Here is a 19,547-nt window from a genome sequence, read left to right as displayed (position 1 = left end):
CAGGAGCCAAAAGGTCCGAGGACCAAGGTGTTCAGGATCCAAGGTACAACTGTATAGTTATTTTTCCCTTCTCAGAGCATCTCCATTTGCACAAACTCCTATGTTGTTAATAGGGCACATGTTAGAGTGCATAGGTATTTGCCCACATATTTGTTTTTGCTTCAGAATATTTTTAGTCTGCCTTTTTGCACTGGCCGATAGGATTTCTGAGGAAAACAAATCATTTTTAAATGAATTCTGGATTGACTTTATTGTAAAATACCTCTCAGAAATATAATCCTCCCTTTAATTATGTCCACCACTGACTAGCGTGACTTGGCTTTCCCTTGCAGGGCGCTCAAGGAGAACGTGGTCCTGCAGGGGCTTCCGGTCCTAAAGGAAGTCAAGGTGATCCCGGTCGCACAGGAGAACCAGGTCTCCCAGGTGCCAGGGTAAGAGAACTCGTTTGTCTCATTTCCAAGGGACAGAGGTGAATGGTCAGTTCAGGACGTCTAAAGCTTTAGACTGATTTGAGAGGGCACACCAACATTTTCTGCTGGTAAAATCTGCTAGGCATTTCATTGGCTGGTAACATAAAAGAAGTTTTAGTGGGAGAATTCCGAACATCATATAGAGATAGATGTATAGATTTCTTCAGTCTGTGGAGGGCTTTGTAAATGTTAGTCTTTTTGATAGCTCAATATGGTAACAGCCATATCTAAAATACTGTGATAATACAGGTGGTGACCTTTTCAGATGCATCCAACTGATGCACAATTGACGGCGTGAGGGTCCTTTTGGACCCAGAAAAAGGCAGAAAGGGGTAGAATGGGGCAGAGCGAGGCAGAGCACAATGAGGGGGCTGGAAATGGAACCTCTGCATGGAATGGTTGCCTCCTGTATTATGAAAATGCCTAAATATGCCTTATGAATATATGTGACTTGGAGCTGAATCTAGCAGTCAAGTGCTAAAACGGACGCTGTTTTGTAATATCTTCCTTTTATAGGGTCTTACAGGGAATCCAGGTGTTTCAGGTCCAGAAGGAAAGTCTGGACCCTTGGTAAGTACATTTAGACATCTCTAGGGGATGGGATTTGGTTGACTGTGCTCTGGACTTCCTCTTGGTTCACACTTGGTGCTGACCTTTAAAGCCCTAAACGGCCCCAGCCCAGTATACCTGAAGGAGCGTCTCCACCCCCATTGTTCAGCCCGGACACTGAGGTCCAGCGCTGAGGGCCTTCTGGTGGTTCCCTCACTGAGAGAAGTGAAGTTACAGGGAACCAAGCAGAGGGCCTTCTTGGTAGTGGCGCCTGCCCTGTGGAACGCCCTCCCATCAGATGTCAAAGAAATAAACAACTATATGACATTTAGAAGACATCTGAAGGCAGCCCTGTTTAGGGAAGCTTTTAATGACTGATGTTTTAATATATTTTTAATCTTTTGTTGGAAGCCACCCAGAGTGGCTGGGGAAACCCAGCCATATGGGCGGGGTAGATATAATAAATTATTATTATTATTATTATTATTATTATTATTATTATTATTATTATTACTTTATTATTATTACTATATTATTATATTACTTTACACAGGGAATATGCTGGCTAAAGTTGCCAGTCCAAGGTTGCTTCCAGATGGGGGCATAATATTGCAGTTGGGTCATTCAGATATTGCAAAAAGGTTGTCGGCTGCAGGTGGTGGGTTGTTGCCTGGGCTTTTTGTAGAAAGCATAAATGCAGATTTATCAGGGAAAATATGAGCTTGCATTTTGATGCTGACAATGTCATGTGGATGCTTAAAAAAATTACATGCATGAGCAGCACTAATCCTAAGAATTTAGATATAACACTCTAAATACTGAATGGGATAGCCTACTGAATACTGACCACAGATGGATTTAATGAAAGCAGGTAGTTATACACTGCGGCTGCAGTCTTGCATACGCACTTACGTATGCATATGTCTCATTGAATGCAGCAACTAAAAATGAAGTAGGATTGCGTTGTGTGAATTAAACTTTGATTTTTTTATTCAACCAGATTATAATGTTGGAACTCACAACTGCCCCCCCTAACAGTTGAAACTGCTATGATTTAAATTATGTCGCTATGGCATCTGCATGTGAAATCAGAAACACAAACTACAGAATGCAATCTACAAAATATATACGCCTGCTCAGTTCATGGGGCTAATGGGGAATTGGTCCAACAACAACTACTGTAAAGAATATTGGAATAATTGCCCCAAACACTGCTACTCTTCTGGAGAACCACAGTTTTCCCCCATCTCTGTTTTATATCCTATGTTACGAAAACATTATCTTCCCTTTCCTTATCAACTGCATGGCTTGCATTAAAGAAGGCATTAGATTCAGATTATTTGCACCTTTCTGCCTTCCTCATTCCTTAAAAGGCTTTGCAGTGGTTTGTGCAATGGTTCTGAAGGCCATGTGCACATGGCTGTCTTTAAGGGAAGAAACCGGACCAAATTTGTTTAATATTTCAGCATTAAATGCTTGGGGTTTTTGTTTTGTTTTGCAGGGAGCTCCAGGAGAAGATGGGCGACCAGGCCCAGCAGGTCCAATAGGAATTCGAGGCCAGCCGGGTAGCATGGGTCTCCCTGGGCCAAAAGGCAGTAGTGTACGTATTATTTCTTTATCTATAAGGTATTTTGGAAAGTGGTTTGTCTGATTTTGTCTATAAACACCTCTTGAGAGATCATTGCCAAACTTGTCATCACGGTTATCAAGATGAAAGAGCTGGCTTCCATCTATGTTTGGGTGCAATCGGACGCCATTTTGAATCACGATGGTGAACAAAAATGTTCCAGACTGCACTGGTTTAGACACCTCTGGAGATAACACTGACAAATTTGGCACAACCATTTCCCACACCAAGGGGCGGATTGTGATGTACGTTCGCGAAAGGTCAGATTCATTTCGAATCAAGATGATGGATTGAAATGTTCCAAACTACAGTGATTGGGACACCTCTGCAGATATTTGACAAACACACATGGATCTGCTTTGCCTTGGTGAAAACCTAGAGAAAACAATGTCTCTGTTAGTTTAGAGTTCCAACACCGGGCACTTTGTTTGAGACCATACAGGGATTTCTTGAGAGCACAAACCAATCCCTTCTTTACCTGTACTCCATCAGGTGGTAGCATATAAATTGACGCAGCCAGGGCCCCAGCAGAAAATGCTGTGTTCACATCGTGATGTGAAACATGCATTTTCTCCTCTGGAGCAATTCTGAGCATAAGCCTAATGCTCTCATTACTTGATGGTGGGTGAGTAGGTCTCGTGATAGTCTTGACCTGGTAGCAGAGGGTGGTTATGAACATCCTGTCTCTGTCACTTCCCACATTGTGGAATGAGAACATACACCATCCTGTGATTAAACAAAACAACCAATCCCATGACTGCAAGCACGAGAAAAGAATCCTAACAGTGTCCATGATTTGGCACAATGGTTCCTGAGATTGAGAAATGGGATTTGATGGACCAAACTGTTCCAAACTGCACTGAAGGCAGCTTGGTAAGCAGCAGTCATGGAGTAGGAGCCGGTGGAGTTGTCATCAGCGGGGATGGCTGGCACCTGAACCTCACTGGGCCATGAGACATATTGGAGGCAATGCTGTGGGAGAGTGAAAGGGCCAAGATGGAAGATCAAGCAAGCATTGCACAGCTGCCAAGCAGATACAGCAGCAGTGCAGGAGCAGCTCACCGAGGGTGCAATCCTGTTGCCTGTAGGAGTCTGCTTTGCCGTTGTGTTCTGTCCAGGGAACATGTTGGCAGAGCAGCACCCAGCAGAACGTAGCCCTCCTCTCTGCGGAGGGTGGTTGCAGGGGTGGGGAACATACTGTATTTTTCGCTCTATAAGACGCACCTGACCATAAGATGCACCTAGTTTTTAGAGGTGCTATGATGCTCATGTACTGCTTGTGGGCTTCCCACAGGCATCAAGCTGGCCACTGTGTGGTCACAGTGCTGGCCATTGTCTCTGCGCGGCGCCCCTTCAGTGAAGCAGGAGGAGGAACAGAAGGGGCTCCTTTCCTCCTCCCGCTTCACAGGAGAGGTGCTTCGCTGAAGGTTCACTGTACAGCTCTCCCTCTCTGTGCAGCACCTCTCCTGCGAAGCGCCATTTGCTCCATAAGACGCACTCACATTTCCCCTTACTTTTTAGGAGAAAAAAGTGTGTCTTATGGAGCGAAAAATATGGTAACATCTCATGCTGCTTCCCCCTCCTGGCTGTCTAGGGTTTAAAAAGCCCTACTTAAAAATTAGTCACATCCCTTAAAATAATTCGGGGCTGGATCCTGGTGGAGTGTTTCCCTGGTTGACCAGCATCAGGTCGCTGGATGGGAGCCATGTACGGCCCTAAAAGCCAACAAATTCCCTTATCCATTTATAAATCCCAACATATATCTATAGAGGGACGCGGGTGGTGCTGTGGGTAAAACCTCAGTGCCTAGGACTTGCCGATCGCATGGTCAGTGGTTCGAATCCCCGCGGTGGGGTGAGCTCCCGGCGTTTGGTCCCAGCTCCTGCCAACCTAGCAGTTCGAAAGCACCCCTAAGTGCAAGTAGATAAATAGGTACTGCTTTATAGCGGGAAGGTAAATGGCGTTTCCATGTGCTGCGCTGGTGCCGGCTCGCCAGAGCAGCTTTGTCACGCTTGCCATGTGACCCGGAAGTGTCTCCGGACAGCGCTGGCCCCCGGCCTCTTAAGTCAGATGGGCGCACAGCCCTAGAGTCGGACACGACTGGCCCGTACGGGCAGGGGTACCTTTACCTTTTTTATATCTATAGAATCATAGAATTGTAGAGTTGGAAGGGACCCTGAGGATCATCTGGTCCAACCCCCTGCAATGCAGGAATATGCAGCTGTCCTATATGGGGATCGAACCTGCAACCATGATGTTATCAGCACCATGCTCTAACCAGCTGAGCTATCCAACTGACTGCCCATCCATCCATTCGTCCGTCTATTCCTGAGCAGTGCTGTGTACGTCCTGCTAGTGTCTTAATAGTTTACACTGATACATCAAGCTGGCTACATTTTGACCTACAATAATAGAAACATAAATAATATACTCCCCCCTTTTTTTTGCAAATTAGGGAGACCCTGGAAAACCCGGAGAAGCAGGCAATGCTGGTGTCCCAGGGCAGAGAGTAAGTTTGTGTTTTTTTTTAGTATTTTCCATTGTCTAAATACAACAACCTTTCACTTTGCCACGGACACATATGCATATGTGTTCGCCAAATCACTATTCTTTTATTCTATTATTTTAGGGAGCTCCCGGAAAAGATGGCGAAGTTGGCCCTGCTGGTCCCGTTGGTCCACCTGTAAGTTTCCAAGCAAAGCTATATGAGTAAATTATTCTGGTATCCCTTGTTTGGCATGAATGCTTCCCCAAAGTGAGAATACTGGTCATACTACGAATTTTCTACTTTAGTGACTATAATTTGAGCTATTTGTCCACACAGATGTATATGTCCGATTCTCTGATACATTTGTGTTTTTTAAATAAGTCTATCGGAAGGATTATGGGACGGGACATTCATGAATATGGACATAGGTCAAAATGTGACATAGGTTGGAGTGAAGACCAAAAGGCATAGGACTGCTGTATGAGCAGGTGGAAGACAAAGACTGCAGATATACAAGATGTTAAAAATATCACTAGGGGAATCTTTCCAGTTTCTCCCCCTCTTGTAACATTGTCAAAATTGGAAGAACAGGTGTCTTATTCTATTCCTGCTATTGACTACTGACACTTAAGCAATATATTTTAGAGTTGCCTGAAGACCACAAGATTAAGTTTGGACCCCAATTCGATGCTTTGAAAAACTGACCGATTTGGTCTGTAGGCCTTTGGAGGCTGCCCAGTTTGAGTCTGGTCCAAATCCCAGTTTGAGGGGAAAATGAGTCTCTGTGCCTTCCCTTTCACTATTTCAGGATTTTTTTTTAAAAAAAGTGGTTATACCTTTCATTTTCTTCTGACAGCCTTTGATGGTGTTTTCAAACCCAGTTGCCTCTCCTGGGTGGGTGAAGCCTGCCAAATTACAGTCAAATAGGTCCAAGAGTTTTGGTGCTGAGTAGCTTTACGTACACACACAAACACACACACACACACATGTGAAAAATTTTATTTGGGGGGGGGAGGGGAAGAATGAGATGCAGCCTTGACATCTCATTATGAGACATGGGCATAGCCAAGGGGGCAGGCAGGGGGCAGCTGCCCCCCCAAATCAATACAAATCTGAGGTTTTGCCCCCCTAACAAATCTTGCCCCCTTAACAAAAATCCTGGCTGTGGCCATGTTCTGAGAGGTAAAACCTTGCCAAGTTTCAGAAGAATAGCTGCAGTGGTTTTCATGCAAGATAGCGGGCATGGTTAAAAATGATAAACTTCCCTACTGTTTTAGTAAAGAATACAATTGTTTTTTTCTTTTTAGGGACTAGCGGGAGAAAGGGGGGAACAAGGTCCCCCAGGTCCTACAGGTTTCCAGGTGAGTATTTATCAAATTTATTTTCAATTTAACCTGCCGAAGGGCTTTTGAGTGCACACTACATTAAATAAAAGAATGAAATGTCAACTAAAATAATAAAAAACCATGTTCATAAAGCACCCCATGCTTTCTTAACCCTAGTCACTGTGAGTGTAGTGCAAAGGTATCATGTAATTGGGAAATATCTAATACAGAGGTACCTTGGGTTACATATGCTTCAGGTTACAGCTACTTCAGGTTACAGACTCCGCTAACCCAGAAATAGTACCTCGGGTTAAGAACTTTGCTTCAGGATAAGAACAGAAATCGTGCAGCGGCGGCGCAGTGGCAGCAGGAGGCCCCATTAGCTAATGTGGTGCTTCAGGTTAAGAACAGTTTCAGGTTAAGAACAGACCTCCAGAACAAATTAAGTTATTAACCCGAGGTACCACTGTAATGGCAATGTTCATAGCAGAGAAGTTAGCCTGGAGAATGCTTCTATTGGTGTCTTCATTAGATCTACTTGGGATGGAAATAGAAGGGCTCTCAACTAATCATGGATATTGCAACGGGACGTGGGAAGGAAGGTGGCCACAATCTCGCTCGGGACCTTTTTAGAAGGGTTGACAATGAAATAAAACAATTTCTAGCATGAAAAGTCCTCTTTCATTGTATTTACATTCTTTCTCAAAGTTACACACCAGATGCAACCTAGCCTCAAAACAGTATGCTCTTAAGGATTGCAATTTGTCCTCGTTGATCAAAATTGACACTTACTGATGGGAATATCTGGTCCTTGAGCCAAATTGGGCTCAACAGGCCTCCCAATTTGGCCTCTAAGGCTGCTTTGGGCTGGCTGTGCCACCTGCCACTCACCTGACATCGTATGGCATGGGGCAGGAAAAGACGGCATTGCAAAGGAACAATTGGAAGCCTTAAAGTACGCTCCTTATTTATTGCTCCTTTGTAGCACTGACTTGCCTTTCGTGCTGTTTAAATTTGGCACCGAAAGCAACTCTTGCTGTCTTTTTGGACATGATTGTATCTACCTGACATCATATAACATCAGGTGATTGACATGTAGAGAGCCCCATCCACCTGTCCAGTGCTCCGAATGAAAGTGGTTCCCCACCCCTGAGTTAAAAAATTATTAAACTGATCATGTTTTGCAGCCCTATCATAAAAAAATGTCAACTTTCATATCCTGTGAAGAGGAGGTACTTTAGCAAAAATGGAACAATCCATTACATTTTTCAGTTTAAATATGCAGTGGGGCTGATATCCTATACCACCATTCCTGGATGCAAGTAATAATAATAATAATAATAATAATAATAATAATAATAATAATTTATTATTTATACCCCACCCATCTGGCTGAGTTTCCCCAGCCACTCTGGGCGGCTCCCAATCAAGTGTTAAAAACAGCACAGCGAGTACATTTCTTTTCTCAGGTTACTCACGATTGCTCAGTTGCAGAGGTTTCCAACTGGTGTCCACAGACCCCAAGGGGGTCTATGTAACCCACCCAGGTACATACCCGTCAACTGTCCAAGACACCCCATTTTGAGGGGGCATGCTCTTGCGCGAGAGCATGATGCCCCAAAACGCACACAATAGTGAGGATGTGCGTCTCGTGTGAGATCGTGTGGGTCATGTAGCTCAGGCACACGTGTGACCCAGAAGACACACATCCTGGTTCTGCACTGGGACATGTTGGAGGGTATGGTGGCACCATTCGCATAACACAAGATGTCAACATTTTCAAAAGTAGAGGGTCCATGGCTTCGTTTTTGAAAAACAGGGAGTCCCCAGTACTTAGCTAATTGGAAACCACTGTCCTATTGTAGTCCATATAAAATACCAGAGACAATCCTTCCATTGTGTTTTCCTAGAGGTACAGTGACCTTTCTGCTCATTTTCCCCACAGGGTTTACCTGGTCCTCCAGGTCCTCCAGGCGAGGGCGGAAAGCCAGGTGATCAGGTAACTATGTTTTAACTTCCTTCCCCCTCCTCTTGTGGTTCCTTAAATTTATTTTTTCATATCTTCTGCATATCCAAATTCATTTAACTTACTCATTTAATTATCTGCTGTAAATATAGACTCTTATAAAACTGCCGGTTATTACAATAATCCTGCTAACGTTTTTATCTGTTTACAATTTATCTGCAAATATTCAATAAACCACTTCCATTCTTTTATAAAAAGATTGTTATCTTGATTTCTTATTCTTTCGGTAAGTTTCGCCATTTCTGCATATTCCATAAGTTTTTGTATCCATTCTTCCTTTACTGGGACTTCTGCTTCTTTCCATTTTGGGGCAAGTAACATTCTTGATGATGTAGTAGCATACATAAATAAATTTCTACACAATTTAGGTAGTTCTGTCCCTATAATTCCCCAAAGAAAATATTCTGGGTTTTTTAAATAAAAGTTATTTTGAACATCCTTTTCAATTCACTGTATATAATTTCCTACTAAGCTTTAACCTTACTACAAGACAAATTTTTAAATGTTAAATGGATTGTAAAATTAATGAAAAGTATAAGTTTGAAAAGTATAATTAAATAAAAACAAAAACAAACAAATGATGTTTTAACTTGCCATTCATAAGTTAGGTTGCTTTATAACATTCTTTTGCCATTTCACGTGTAATAATAATAATAATAATAATAATAATAATAATAATAATTTATACCCCGCCCTCCCCAGCCAAGGCCGGGCTCAGAGCGTCTTACAAGCAATAATAAAAACAAGTTGAATGATTACAACTTAAAAACAACATTAAAATACAACATTAAAATATTAAAATATAGCCTCATCGCAGGAGGAGAAGGAAAGGAAAAAAAGAAAGAGAGGGAGGGAATCAAATTGGCTCCAAGCAATATCTCCTGTATGTACAATATGAATCAATTCCTGGTCCTTTTTTGGGCTGGTATATTTTCAGCACAAACAACTTCACTTCAGAACAATGCTTTTATAGCCAGCCTAACAATGATGAATAAAAAGAAAGTGTTTCCCTGGATTTTCTCTATTTAGCAGTCAGTAATGATTTATTTGCTCTCCTCTAATAGGGTGTTCCTGGTGATCCTGGAGTTACAGGCCCTTTGGGTCCAAGGGTAAGCTGTGCTTTTGCTTTTGTTCTGAAACTGTTAACCATAGTTTTTTGGTTCAGCCGAAAAGGTAAACCAGTGCTATTTTTCTAGAAAAAGAGGTGCCGGAACTCACCATGAACTCCCCACTTGTTCTCTTATAATGGCAATGGCGTCCACCTGAGCGGTGCTGGAACTGAGCTTTTTCCAGCTGAAAAAAAAAAAGCCCTGAGGGAAACTATAGTTAATGGAATACTTCCTAGTTTGTTTGTTTGGTCACTCACATGAAGGTCAAAGCGAAATATGATTGTCTGAATATGACTCTTCTATTTTCAGTTTGTTCATATGTCTATATGTTTACACTGCTAGTTACATTTCTATACCGTTTTTCCTCCATGGAGCTTAAAGCAGCACACATGTGGCTGCACTCCCAAGCTCATCTCCCATTCAGGTACCGGCTAGGCCTAGATCTTCTTAGCTTTAGAGATCAAAGTACATCAGGTGGCAGCAAACCACTCTCTGTGACTCAGTGTTGGTGTCACAGTTTCAACTAGTAATGACACTTCAGCAACTCGTGACAGTTGTGAGGAACTCTTTGACTTACCATCTGTGTGGCATATGAGGCCTTTGCATAAAATGCGCAGTGTCGGCTGAAGCATTTCTTCTCTGTAATAAAGATATAGTACTAAACCACGTTTCCCTTATCGATTGCATTTTCACAGGTGAGGGAACATGCACCTGTTTCTTGCGCAAGGGAGTGAGTGGAGAAGGAAAAATGCAGGCCTAGCATAATATGCTGTACAAAATGTCACCAATGTCAATGATGGATTATTCTTTAAACTCTATTTTTGTACAACTCATATCCAGTGTCTGCAGAATTCACTGTCTCCTTGTCCTGTAATAATTATGACCATACAGCCAGCAAACCCACAGTGGCTAGATAATTGCTTAATATGTCTATTTCCAGGGTGAACGTGGCAATCCAGGTGAGAGAGGAAACCCAGGAGCCTCTGGTCTTCAGGGGGAAAAGGGAATGGCTGGAGGTCAAGGTCCTGATGGTCCAAAGGTAATTTTGTGTGTGTGCGTCCTATTCAAAACTGACAAGGGCAAACCAGCATGGACAAAACAATTTTCTTACGTTCTGGAAAAATCCAGCAAGATGCTGGTCAGATGATGACCCTATCAAATTTTAGTAGGTGACTAAAGAAGCTGAGAATACACAGGAAAGTTAAATATTAAGAGACAATTTAAAGCATCCTTTTCATATAATGGTATGGTGAAAGTCTTTCCTGTCTTAATCTTGGTACAGATGTACCATGTTCTTTCGTGTTGCCTAACTAACCAAGGTAGCTGACATTGCTTTGCAAAAAAGTTTATAATTTACTGGCCCACCAGAATGGCGACTTGCTCTTTGTGTGCACCTGTGTTGCCTGTGCTTTAACAGAAAAAAGCAGCAGTTCTCTTCTAGTTTAAACGAACTTCCTTGCTTGATCACTCATAGGCAATTCTTGCTCACCACTGGCAATTGTATGTCTGTCTACAAGCCTGGACTAAAGAGCACAGCTGTGATTTTAACCCCCACCCCCAAATTGGCAGAATAGGCCCATCTTTAGTAGTATTATATCATTAACCTCAGGAGAAATCCACTTGGCTCCCTGTTGGTCAGGAGCCATGCATTTATGCAATCCATTCCCTTCTTGTTTATAACCCACCTTTTCCAGGGATATGTGACTAGATTGGGTTTGCAAGTTTGTGGCTTTGCCCAGCCAAACACAAGCTTTCAGCCATATATTGTGATCTGCTGTTTATATGGTATCAGTCAGGCAGTAAACCCGGAACATTTTCCAACCCTGGCGTGTTGCCATTTGTGGCTGGTGGGATTCATTCTTACTGGTGGGCCATGGATTGGGAAGATCTGGACTAGATCTAGGTTTAGGAGAAACGTACAAGTGTACTCCAGAATCCTAACACGAGCATTTTGGGTTTTTTTGGCTAATTAATTATTATTAAGTTTTCAAAAAAGAGATCCACAAATTTATCAAATCTCAAATTAATTTCCAGTTTAATATACCTTGAGAGGTTGACTTTCCACTCATACCTCCATAGTACTTTTATTTTTAATCGCCAACCCTTTCCTACCCCATTATACAAAGAGATCTCCTCTATTACAAAACCTGATATAATTATGATCACCTTTCTGCCATTGCTTAAGCTAAAGTGAGCATTGTTGACATCCGTTTCCCTGCAAAAACGTTAAGCAGAAAAATATAACAGAAAAATGAAGAGGAGATACAAGAGGATTGGAAGAAATTTAAAGAATATTTAGCCAAATGTTGTGATATAAGATAAATAGAAAATTCTTGGAAGTAACAAATAGGCTTAGGGGTAGAATAAGAATGTGTGTAGTAAATATTAAGGATTAGAATATTAATAAAGGAGAAGAGGTTAGTTAATGAAAGGAGTCAATATTATTAGAAATATGAAGTTGGAGAACTGTTATATAGGTGATTTAATGAAATTCAGATAGAGGGGGTTCGAGGAAGTCAGTTATCAATGTAATGAGAATTAGATATTTAAAGACACAAATTTCCTTTGTGTTTAGTTGTGTTTATTGTGGTGTAATGTGTTTTTCTTTGTTATGTGGTTTGTTATGTCTTTTTTGTGATAAATGTGGAAAATCAATTAAAAAAATTGGGGGGAAAAGAAAGAAAAATGAAAGCCACTCCCGTAAGTTTCCACAGATATGAGAAGACCTCTTAATTTCCATTTTGCGACGGAAAAAAGACCCAATTTCCTTTATTAACTGTAGGGGAATCCCGGCCCCACTGGAACTCCTGGGGATCAAGGGCCACCAGGTCTTCAGGGTATGCCAGGAGAAAGAGGTATTGCTGGAACTCCTGGTCCCAAAGGCGATAGGGTAAGCCTCCCTCCCCCATTATTTCTCCTTCAAGTACTGGTTTTCTGTCCACAATTCTGTATCATGCATTGCAAATAACTTGAACTTTCGTTGTGCTTTTTTCAGGGCAGTATAGGAGAAAAAGGCAGCGAAGGTACAGCTGGCAACGATGGCGCAAGGGTGAGTCAGTTATTGGTTTCTCTTCTTATCTCCCCCACCCACACCCTGGTGATATAATAATGTGCTCTAAAATCCTCTTTGGATGCTCATACAATTGGGAATTCCTGGTGACGAGAAATCAACAACTATGCACGCTAAACTGTAGCAATGCAGTTTTGATAGCAGGAGTTAAGAAACTGGAGTTGATTTTGAGGGTGGGGTGGGCTGAGACACACAGCTCCTTTTATCTCTGTGCTCTTCATACTGCAGTCATTTTATTCCAGAAGTGTCACACACACCATTTGAAAGTGCCCAACATAGTAGCTCCAGAATCGATTCTACTATAGGGTTCAAACCTTGGAGGTTTTTAAACAGAGGCTGGATGGCCACCTGGCATGTATAACCTAGTTGAGATTCCTTTATTGTGGGGGCTTGAACTTGGATGACTCCTGAGGTCCTTTCCCCAAGTTTGGGAAATCCTGCTTTAAATGCAGGACTCTGAGAATTCACTCCTTTGACTGGATATTTACTATTATTATTTATTATTCCATAGGGTCTCCCAGGTCCATTAGGCCCAGGTGGCCCCGCAGGTCCCGCTGGTGAAAAGGTAAAAGGATTTTGGTAAACACGTCAGTGTCTTTTATGGTATTCTATTACTTTTTATCTATTCCAGACTATGCACAATAATATATTGTGTACTTTTTCCCCCCCTTAAAGGGTGAACCTGGTCCTCGAGGTTTAGTCGGTCCTGCAGGCTCTCGTGGAAATCCTGTAAGTGAACAACTGCATTTACATTCCTTTTTTTTCTTATGCTTTTGTTTTTCCTTGCAAGGGTCTAGTTCCTTCTCCTCCTGCTGCTCCCGCCTGCTTAGTTACTCTCTAGCTGCTTCTTTCACCCCAGGATTCCCTGCCTCCACACTTAATTAGTTTCTTCTATTTAGCTTGACCAAGCTTTCTCAACATGTTACATTTCACTTCCCCTTATACTGCTAGCTATGCATCTCTGTTAGTCTTGTGATTCTATGCATCCATAATTTTGAGTTCCCTCGATTTCTCCCTACAATTAATCCCTCCAAAATGATTTGTTAGCTAAATAATTATATGTACATGAATATGCGCGTGCTATTTTAGTCCTTTGGTAAAACTTAAAAGAGCTTTGTCGTAAAATAAGTAATTACTTTGGGCGTTGAAAAGCCATCCCTACTTATAGCATATGGGAATGATGGACATTATGACAATTACCAAGGTGCTTCCCTGAGTACAGGGAATAAATATAGGCTTGCACGTCGCTTTCTGGGCTTCTTTCCTAAATTAACTATAACTGTACTATTAGCTTCTTTTACAAAACAAATGGTGTAACAAGTGTAGCTGTAGCATAAAATCAACTTATTTTTCAACAGAAAATTCCTTAGAATCATTCCTGTTATTCTCATGTTATTTTATTATAGAGGCCTGCATTTTATATCTTTAGAAGCAAGTTTTGAATACCCCTTTAAAACCATTTTCTCTCTCTAAATTTCATTCTCAGGGTTCCCGTGGTGAAAATGGCCCAACTGGTCCGGTTGGTTTTGCTGGTCCCCAGGTAGGCGAATCTTCTAATAAGTTTATTTTAATCACCACCTGTTATGACATCCATGTTATCTTCTGCACAGTAAGATGCTAGACTATTCTGAAAGATTCTTAAAACATGGGTCATTTGCTAGCATTTGTAAAATAGCCCTTAGAACAGTAGTAAATGCAAGTCATTAAAACATTTTGCTGATAACAGGTTGAAACACTTTGATGCTATGGCCTTACGCGTTTACCACTCAGATGTACCCAACTGAATTTCCTTTATTTGTGCTCTACCTAATTATCAGTATAGGGACGTGTCATAGCTGAGAGATAGAGCATGTGCATTTTCATGCAGGACATCCTAGGAAATCTCCAAGATTTCCAGGTAGGACTGGGAAAAGTTTGTGCCTGAAATCCTGGAGGTTGCCAGGGGCTGGTCTGAGAAGGAATGGTGGGAACCACTGCCCCCCTCTTCCTGCACCTTCCTGAGAAGAGGAGGACTGTATAGATTTAGAACAGTGGTTTGCAGAAGGTCATAGTTCAGAGGCTGCAGAGGGGAGAAGCTGGGAAATATTGGGGGAGCAGCAGGAAGAAGAAGCACCAGGGGAGAGACAGCTAGCAGACTCAGTGTCCCTTGAAAGCATTCCTGAACCCCCCTCTCCCAGAACCAGGCGTGCCTTGAGGGTAGTAGAACAGAAAGCTCAGAGGCAGAAAGCAAAGATCAGCCGGCTCAGGGGTGACATAGAATAGGAGGGACTGAAGGAGTGGGACTTTACTTGGAGCAATGCCATTATCTAAGAGAGACTGCATTCCTTTGTCTCTCTCTATGATTATTGAATAAACTACTTGGTAAGAACTCTTCTGGTTTTTCTGCTTCTTGGCATCCCACCGTTTGAGAGATAGGATTCCCTCAAGCCTTGACAGCCACTGCCATTCAGTGTAGACCTCACTGGACCAATTTTCTGGCTCAGTGTAGTCGACTCCTGGAACAGTTCAAAAACCAAGCTGCGGAAGCCGTGCTGGACATTCGGCTTCTGAAAATCGTTCAAAAACCGGAACAATCACTTCCGGTTTTCGATTCTTTGGGAGCCAAAACGTACGAGTTCAAAGGTGTTTAGCTTCCGAGGTTCCACTGTATAAGGCAACTTCTTTGGTGGAGAATAGAATACATCTAAATTATGTAATCGATTCCAGACTACATGCAGCCTTAGCGTTTGACTATTATTTACATTGTATATGCAAGGAGTTTTGTTTTTGATTTTAAAGGGGTGTGGGCATCTGGGGGCTGTTCGTTGTGTATATTTTTAGAAAGTGAAAAATAAAGCAGTTTAAAAATAAGCAACTTCGTATGTCCAATGTCATGCAAATGCATTAAATAAACGAATAAACTTTGCTATCTATTGGTGCTTAGAATGTAAAGCTGGGAACCTTTCGAAGGTCTCTAACGTGGTGTTTCCTTCTGTGTGTCCGTGTTTACAGGGGCCTGATGGTCAGCCAGGTGTGAAAGGTGAACCTGGGGAGCCTGGGCAGAAAGGAGATGCTGGATCTCCAGGACCCCAAGGTCTCGCAGGGTCTCATGGACCACCAGTAAGTAAAAGCAGCACTGGAAAAGGTGATGCAGGGTTTCTGTCTATTGCAGCAACTGAATATCTCCTTTGTTTTCTCATTTCCATTCAGGGTCCTTCTGGGGTTCCTGGACTAAAAGGTGGCCGTGGTACTAAAGGACCCCCAGTAAGTAGAATTGCTTTCTATTAATTTAATAATTTAATTTAATAAAAAATATTGGGAATCTCTAGGCCTTACTTGATATTGATTTGTGTTTTGCTTATGATAATTAAATGAAATGCATGATATATGGATGTTTGTTTTATAGATACGGTGCAATTTTTCTTGTCTCATGTCTTGTCCGTGTCTGTTTCTTTTCTAGGGTGCTACAGGATTCCCCGGATCTGCTGGAAGAGTAGGGCCCCCAGGACCTACTGTAAGTTGAAACATTTTTTTGGGAGGTTGTTAATTTTTTAAAAAAATCCAAGTATAAATATGCATTCTAAATTAATGCAAATTTATTAATACAAATCTAGCATCATTTGCTTTCAATAGGTTGATTCTGAGTTTGACTAGCATTGAACAACACCCTACCATTTTTGTTTAGCCAAGTGGGTTGAGTGCTAAATTTAGACTGGGTAACCTATGCTCCTCCTTCCTTTCACAGCTTAAGACTTTCTCACACAAGGGGTTGTTGTGAGGATAAAGGGGTGTGAAATGAAGATATGCCATGTGTGCTTCTCTTAGTTTCTTGAAGGCAAGATCATAATGTTATAAACTGGTTGTAACCAGGCACATGATCTATTATTAACACCCCACTGGAGTAAGGTTTTGTTCATGCAAGAAACCATCTCAAATTAATTTGGACCGCTTCGCCAATGTCTAGATTTGGGGACATCTGCCTCTCATGGGTGTGGAGGAGAAATTGAAAGTAACATGCTATCTCACCCTTAAGTGAATTCTAAGTCAGAAGCAATATGTGTTGGGAGCATATGCTGTATTTCCTCACCCAGTTCATGAAATAGATAAAAGGGACAGCTCAGTATTAAGGCTGTTAGGTAGAATTTGAAAATAATCACACATTTTTTAAAAACGAAAAAAAAAAAGCTAGTTAGTGCCTGGAAAGGAGACCGCCTGGAAAACATCTAGCTCCCTGCCTTTGCGTTCAGTTCTAACCCAAACTTTCATTTCTAGGGAGCTACTGGTCCAGCTGGGCCTCTTGGTGAACCAGGCAAAGAAGGTCCTCCTGGTCTCCGTGGAGATCCTGGCTCTCATGGTCGAGTAGGAGATCGAGGTCCTGCAGGTCCACCTGGCAGTCCTGGAGACAAAGGAGACTCAGGAGAAGATGGACAACCTGTAATTTGGAGCGGTGCTTGGGAGGGTTTTCTATTTGCAATAGATATAACAAAGCTTTCCTTTCCAAAATGTGTTTTGTTTTGTTTTTGTTTGAAAGATCCAGTCATTTGGCTTCCATGAACAGGATTAACAGCAAGAAACATTTTATAAGCAAACAAAAATCTCATCCCCAGGAGGCACAAAGATACGTCAGTTTCTGCCTTTCTGTGCCATGGCTGCCATTCTTCTCTCATGACCTCACTTATGGTCCTTTTCCTTCAGCAGTCCTAATTCCCTTTCCCCCCATCTTGCAGCTTCCCCCATTTTTCTTTCCCATCTTGGCCAACATATAATTCCTCCCAAGCCTTGCACGCAACACATGGGCAGTCCTACTTTGAGCCCGACTGGTATAGTCCCTTCTCCCATGGCCTTTACCCAAACGGCCAAGGTCTGTTTGGGAATGAGCTAAAGGGAAGTACAAAAGACACCCATCATTGAAATGCTGTTTATTCCATTCCATTTTTACAGTATACATTACAGTAGACGCTCGGGTTGCGAACGTGATCCGTGCGGGAGGCATGCTCACAACCCGCAGTGCCGCGTCTGCGCACCTGCGGGTTGTGATTCAGTGCTTCTGCGCATGTGCAAAGCGTGACTTAGTGCTTCTGCGAATGCGCGAGCTCCGGAAGTAACCCATTCTGGTACTTCCGGGTTTCGGCGTGTCTTAAACCTGAAAATGCGCAACCTGAAGTGTCTGTAACCCGAGGTATGACTGTACCTTCAAACCATTTCTCACAAATCACATGTGACTACGGAATTGAAAACTTCCATGTCTGTTCTTTTCTTATTTAAAACTGGGGCCTTCTAGTGGCATTACGGTGTTTCATTTTTGCATCTTGTTCTGACATCTTTCCCAGTTGCTACTCTTTATAGTACAGGTAGTACGTTCCCCCTTTATCCCTAAAACAAACTAAAGCTGTACACTTGGGTTAAATATGCATCTTAGAGTCTGCAATGCAATCCTCCTGTCTTGTCACTTCTACCTCCTAGGGTCCTGACGGTCCTCCAGGCCCTGCTGGAACTACTGGCCAGAGAGGCATTGTGGGTATGCCAGGTCAGCGCGGAGAAAGGGGTATGCCTGGGCTACCTGGTCCTGCTGTGAGTATCAGCAAAATGTCATCCTAGTCTCTTCTCCATAGGCTGAAAAATTTGGGTTGTGCTAGTCTCCCCCCCCCCCTGTTTTGTCGCTTAGTAGAACAACACAACAACATGGGACGCGGGTGGCGCTGTGGGTAAAAGCCTCAGCGCCTAGGGCTTGCCGATCGAAAGGTCGGTGGTTTGAATCCCCGCGGCGGGGTGCGCTCCCGTTGCTCGGTCCCAGCGCCTGCCAACCTAGCAGTTCGAAAGCACCCCCGGGTGCAAGTAGATAAATAGGGACCACTTACCAGCGGGAAGGTAAACGGCGTTCCGTGTGCTGCGCTGGCTCGCCAGATGCAGCTTTGTCACGCTGGCCACGTGACCCGGAAGTGTCTGCGGACAGCGCTGGCCCCCGGCCTATAGAGTGAGATGGGCGCACAACCCCAGAGTCTGTCAAGACTGGCCCGTACGGGCAGGGGTACCTTTACCTTTACCTTCACCTAGAACAACACAAAAATTTGAAGGCCACACGTGATAGTTATTCTTAATGCTGCACCGACACTCATTCAGATTTACCCCCAATGTGAAAAGAGTTGTATGTTTCACAAAATGCGTCTTCAGTGACCTTAACCCTAGGTGTGATTTTTTTTTTCATTCTAGGGCACACCAGGAAAACAAGGCCCAACAGGACCACCAGGAGACAAAGGACCTTCTGGGCCACTAGGTCCTCCAGGTGCTCATGGCCCGGTGGGTGAAGCAGGTCCAGAAGTAAGTGGCTTTTTCTAGGCTACAGTAATATATTAGAAATATATGTATAGTGCTTATTTTTCAGCCAGAGCGCCCTGGAGCAGGGGCATAGGAAGAGGGTGGGTGGGGGCGATGGGAGCGGAACGCCCTGGGTGCCCTCACGGAGGGGGGTGACATTTGGGGCACTGGCCGCCTGCGGCTCCCAAGCCTACCCTGAGCCGTACCCCTGCGCCACTTTGCCAGCGACACCACCTCTTTCCCCCCATGTTGTGGGCGGCATGCTGATTGTCCGCCATGGGCGGCTCGCTCCACCCCCGGCTGCAGGGCTCACACACCACTCCAGGCACCTCAGTGGCTATCCCACACCTGGGAGAGCACCCTCTGTGCCACGCCCCCCTCGGGAGTGCGCCCGCCCTGGGCAGCGGGGGCATATGCTCTGCCGCTGCCCTGGAACACAGTTCCAGCACCTCTCAGGCAGGCGCCATTATGGGCCGCCGCTCCCCTCACCCTTCTTCTTGCCTTTATGTACTTCTGAGAAGCCCAAAACAAACATTTCAATTTTAAATGGAAGCTGGCCAACATGTACAAACACCGTTTTTCAGATCTA

General features: G+C 43.3%; 1 protein-coding gene across 2 annotated transcripts in view; it reads left to right on the top strand.

Moving 5' to 3' along the window:
• COL5A2 (collagen type V alpha 2 chain) overlaps positions 1 to 19,547 on the top strand; it is a 186,965-nt gene that overhangs the window by 149,314 nt on the left and 18,104 nt on the right. For both annotated transcript variants that reach the window (XM_053360184.1, XM_053360191.1), the window contains 20 exons: positions 333 to 431; positions 987 to 1,040; positions 2,521 to 2,619; positions 5,102 to 5,155; positions 5,276 to 5,329; positions 6,442 to 6,495; positions 8,405 to 8,458; positions 9,550 to 9,594; positions 10,535 to 10,633; positions 12,377 to 12,484; positions 12,590 to 12,643; positions 13,176 to 13,229; positions 13,340 to 13,393; positions 14,151 to 14,204; positions 15,656 to 15,763; positions 15,854 to 15,907; positions 16,104 to 16,157; positions 16,916 to 17,077; positions 18,107 to 18,214; positions 18,854 to 18,961. In XM_053360184.1, coding sequence (XP_053216159.1) covers positions 333 to 431; positions 987 to 1,040; positions 2,521 to 2,619; positions 5,102 to 5,155; positions 5,276 to 5,329; positions 6,442 to 6,495; positions 8,405 to 8,458; positions 9,550 to 9,594; positions 10,535 to 10,633; positions 12,377 to 12,484; positions 12,590 to 12,643; positions 13,176 to 13,229; positions 13,340 to 13,393; positions 14,151 to 14,204; positions 15,656 to 15,763; positions 15,854 to 15,907; positions 16,104 to 16,157; positions 16,916 to 17,077; positions 18,107 to 18,214; positions 18,854 to 18,961 — 1,530 coding nt within the window. The remainder of the gene's footprint in view (positions 1 to 332; positions 432 to 986; positions 1,041 to 2,520; positions 2,620 to 5,101; positions 5,156 to 5,275; positions 5,330 to 6,441; positions 6,496 to 8,404; positions 8,459 to 9,549; positions 9,595 to 10,534; positions 10,634 to 12,376; positions 12,485 to 12,589; positions 12,644 to 13,175; positions 13,230 to 13,339; positions 13,394 to 14,150; positions 14,205 to 15,655; positions 15,764 to 15,853; positions 15,908 to 16,103; positions 16,158 to 16,915; positions 17,078 to 18,106; positions 18,215 to 18,853; positions 18,962 to 19,547) is intronic.

Source organism: Podarcis raffonei, chromosome 1 (genome assembly GCF_027172205.1).
Source record: "Podarcis raffonei isolate rPodRaf1 chromosome 1, rPodRaf1.pri, whole genome shotgun sequence".
NCBI classification, from domain to species: domain Eukaryota; kingdom Metazoa; phylum Chordata; class Lepidosauria; order Squamata; family Lacertidae; genus Podarcis; species Podarcis raffonei.
Note: the sequence above shows the minus strand (reverse complement) of the source record. Positions and strands in the feature narration are given on the sequence as shown.